This window comes from Dipteris shenzhenensis, chromosome 11 (genome assembly GCF_047967505.1).
Source record: "Dipteris shenzhenensis isolate YYH24624 ecotype China chromosome 11, Dip_SZ_1.0, whole genome shotgun sequence".
NCBI lineage: Eukaryota > Viridiplantae > Streptophyta > Polypodiopsida > Gleicheniales > Dipteridaceae > Dipteris > Dipteris shenzhenensis.
This window is the reverse complement of record NC_141606.1, coordinates 26,094,637-26,098,121: the sequence shown is the minus strand read 5'-3', so window position 1 is coordinate 26,098,121 and position 3,485 is coordinate 26,094,637. Positions and strand designations below refer to the sequence as shown.

The 3,485-nt window shown below is 46.6% G+C and overlaps 1 protein-coding gene across 1 annotated transcript; it reads right to left on the bottom strand.

The window, feature by feature from the left end:
• Positions 1 to 1,087: 1,087 nt before the first annotated feature.
• Positions 1,088 to 3,270, bottom strand: LOC147896832 (NAC domain-containing protein 26-like). Its single transcript, XM_087381530.1, has 3 exons — positions 2,527 to 3,270; positions 2,107 to 2,390; positions 1,088 to 1,933 (listed from the first exon to the last, which is right to left on the bottom strand). The coding sequence occupies exons 1-3, from the start codon at positions 2,729 to 2,731 to the stop codon at positions 1,172 to 1,174; spliced, it is 1,251 nt and encodes a 416-aa protein (XP_087237656.1). The 5' UTR covers positions 2,732 to 3,270; the 3' UTR covers positions 1,088 to 1,171.
• Between the last annotated feature and the right edge of the window lie 215 nt (positions 3,271 to 3,485).

Genomic DNA, 3,485 nt, shown 5'->3' with positions numbered 1-3,485 from the left:
ATATCCATGTCCTCCTCCGAGTCAGTGTCCACCGTGTTGGTTGTAACCGTCCCTTGATCATCCTTCGCCCGGGATGCAGAAGGGGACTTGGGATTCATGAGGCTTGCCCCAAAACCGCCTTTTGGCGGCCGGGAGCTTGAGGGGGCTATGGCGAGCTTCTTCTCTAGTGAAGCTCGAGCGATCTTCACTGTTCCTCCGAAGATCTTTTCAGTCAAGAGTAGTAGGAGTTGGCGGGCTTCGTAAGCTCTCTTTTTGCCCGAGTAGCTATGAGTGAAATACTACACTTGGAACAATCCCGTACGTATGTACCCACAAGGACTTTGCATATATTTGGACATACGGCCCCTGGCAGTTCAGCCATGCAGTTTTAGGGTGTGGCAATCTCAAACGCTGCCTCGCTTTTCTTGACCATACCAAACCATAAAACCTTCGATATCGGATCACCATACAGCAGTTTGAGTTATGAATCCCGAATTTTCGTAGCCGAGCTACATTCTTCGATATCGGATCACCATACAGCAGTTTGAGTTATGAATCCCGAATTTTCGCAGCCGAGCTACATAGAATGTCATAAGAATTCTAACGTTAGCTAATGGTTTCTCGAACTGCTGCATCTTAATTCTTAGCATCCTCGTCATTTTGAGTGAACAAAATGGACAGACTATCAACAGACCTACATGCACTACCGGTTTTCAGCTTGACGTATCTAGCGAATCTACCTTGAAACACCTTCAACGCTTCGAGACCAACCAGCAAACGCAGCAACTATAATATAAGCAGCTTTACAACCTATTGGCCCGTTCATTCAAGCAACGCTTCTTTCTAAATCCGTTGCAATACAGCAATACAGAGGCTTGAGGTTCTTTCATTCTTTTCATTCCCAATGTGGAACAATGGCTTGTACGTCATCAGCATCATCCCATTGTGACGGTCACTGGGAAAATCTAACTCTACGTTGGACTAGCAGTCAAAGCTGAGGAGCGAGACATTAAAAGACTTGCTTTCTGACGAATGCACAAGATTGTGTGTAGACACGATATTAGATATTGACTAAGCCCATTGCAAAATAAGACTTCATTATGTATATCAATGTTTCAGCTTCCCATTTGCGTAAGGGTCTCAATGAAAATACAACGGACTACACCACAAAACACATCGACTGAGGGATAAATCAGTAAGTCCACAAATCTTCCACTTCGCTACGTGGTAACGTATGCACAATGGATCGTCCAATGCGGTAATCATTGGAACTGACATCACTATTCACGTCCGCAAGGCAAGATATTCCATGAATCTGACTGACAGACGCGCTGATCGGCGTATGACTTTGATTGGTGAAGGCCGGAGCCTCGAAGTGCTGATGCCCATCACCAGACCAGGCAGTGACGTTCGTGGGTTTGAAGTTGAATTTAGATGATGTTTGTACAGCCTGGGGCTCGATCTTACATGCCCTTTGTGGGTTTGAGTACTGCTCCAGCAGCGCTTTGAGGACGAAACCAGAAGCTGGAAACGTAGTTGCTGTTGCGGAAGGAGGCACTACTGAGAGGTGCGCAAAGGGTTTGCCTCCGCTACCGACTAAAGGCTGAAGACCTGACAAATTTTGTGCAAGCTGATCTGTGCGCAAACAATTGATGTAGGGAGTCCTCTTGTCAAAGGGCAATTGCTCAGGATATCGTGCTGGAGCATCAGTATTTTTGGCTCTAGGAAGCCACATACCGAAATTGTCCGAGTGTTTCATTGTTGAACTTTGACTGGGAACGTAAGAGAGTGGATAACGTTGCATATCACTGTCGGTCGCTCCGCTGTCTTCTGCTCCAACGGCTGTGCGAGGGGACTCGAGTAGGGCTGGGAGTGAGGACTGTGGTTCAGAGTCCGATGGGGCCTTCTTGGCCCCGCTGTTCTTTCTGAAGATCCGGCACACCACCCATTCATCCTGCGAATACCATAAAACAAAATTTGTTGTGAGATATCTCTTCCAACTCTTAACTAAAGGATATTTGTTGTGAGATATCTGTTCCAACTCTTAACTACAGGATTGCATGGGCAATCCACGCAACCAACGCGAAAGCAAAATCTTCAGGAGCTGAGGCAGATTTTGTTTCAAACCTTTGTGGCTTTTGAAAGGTGGAGAAGAGAAGATTCTCCCTCCAGCCTATACTCGTGCATGACCCAGTTGGTCTTCTCTCCTTTTGGAGCTCTTCCTTTGTAGAAAACCAGTGTTTTCTTCATACCCACCATATAACCATGGCGGTTATTCATGACCTCTCGATCCTTGCCAGTTGCCTTCCAATAACCAGCCTCGGTGGCCCTGTTTGTCCGCAATCCAGTTGGATACTTGCGATCTTTTAGGCTGAAAAAGTACCACTCCTTCTCGCCCATCTTAGCTTTGTCTGCAAAAATTAGAAAACAAGCGCAACCATCAGGTAATTACGCATAAACTAGTATTTCTGGATACAAAGTATTGTGAGAGGAATTGCGCTTAAGCATAGAACAGATGATCGTGTAAGCTTGGAGTCATGCTTTTACCTGGAAGGTCCCATGGCTCGCACTTGTTCAGATCAACTTCAGCGACCGCAGCCACTGTAAACCTACAGTCGGCGACCTTGTTTCCCAAATAGTATACTACCAACTCCTCATCCGTAGGATGAAAACGGTAGCCAGGGGGAAGGAATGGTTCCGCGCTTTCCTGGGTGACCCTTGGGATTGACAACAAATCCATGTACATGTTCATGACCAACTTGAGTAGTCCGTGTCGTATGAAGGTAGAGAAGTGCAAGTGAAGGGCTGAATGAGATCGAGAAGTTACGCGTTCAAGCTAAGACGGTCTCGATTATTCTTTCTATCTGCAGTGACAACAGAGAAAGGCCTCGGCTGCAATCTCAATGTATACATGGTCAAATCGATTGAGCGAGACGCCAAACTGTAGGAGAAACACCTCTATAACGTAGGAGGGGAGGGTTTTCAAAATATCAGGTAAGGCCAGAATCAAATTCTAATTGAAGCTTAAGGTGACTGTCGACACTCGAGTCTCGACTAGACAGGCGAAAACCACAGGCGGCGAAAAGCGATGAGCTAGACCTCCGAAGTATGTCCCAACTCTGACTGATTCAAAGGGAGACCCGAATATGGAGGGTGATGCAGCCTAGAAGTTACAACGAAAGCGGTGGAGTGGAAGCAAGCAGGAGTCAGGAGGCCTTCAGCGAGATACGTAGGCAGTGGGCACTGGGAGAGGGCTACAGCGAGATATGTAGGCAGTGGGCATTGCGAGAGGAGAAGAGACAAGCAAGAAAGACTCCAAGAATGGGAGAGATGTGCATCCATATGGAAATATTATGTATTTTTATGCGTATTTTGCATAAAAGTCGGGAGTGCAGCTAAAAAACAAGCCAGCCACGAGGACTTCGGAGACCTATGGAGAATTACATCAGACAAATGGGGTTCTAGAACCAAGTGGAGCTCAAACCAAAGGTGCAAATTTGCAGCCT

Excerpts from the sequence above, each read along its gene's own strand:
- LOC147896832 (XM_087381530.1), bottom strand. The coding sequence starts at position 2,731 with ATGAACATGTACATGGATTTGTTGTCAATCCCAAGGGTCACCCAGGAA. Across the intron at positions 2,391-2,526 it reads CGAGCCATGGGACCTTCCAG|ACAAAGCTAAGATGGGCGAG; the intron begins GTAAAAGCATGA and ends TAATTTTTGCAG. Across the intron at positions 1,934-2,106 it reads ACCTTTCAAAAGCCACAAAG|GATGAATGGGTGGTGTGCCG; the intron begins GTTTGAAACAAA and ends TGGTATTCGCAG.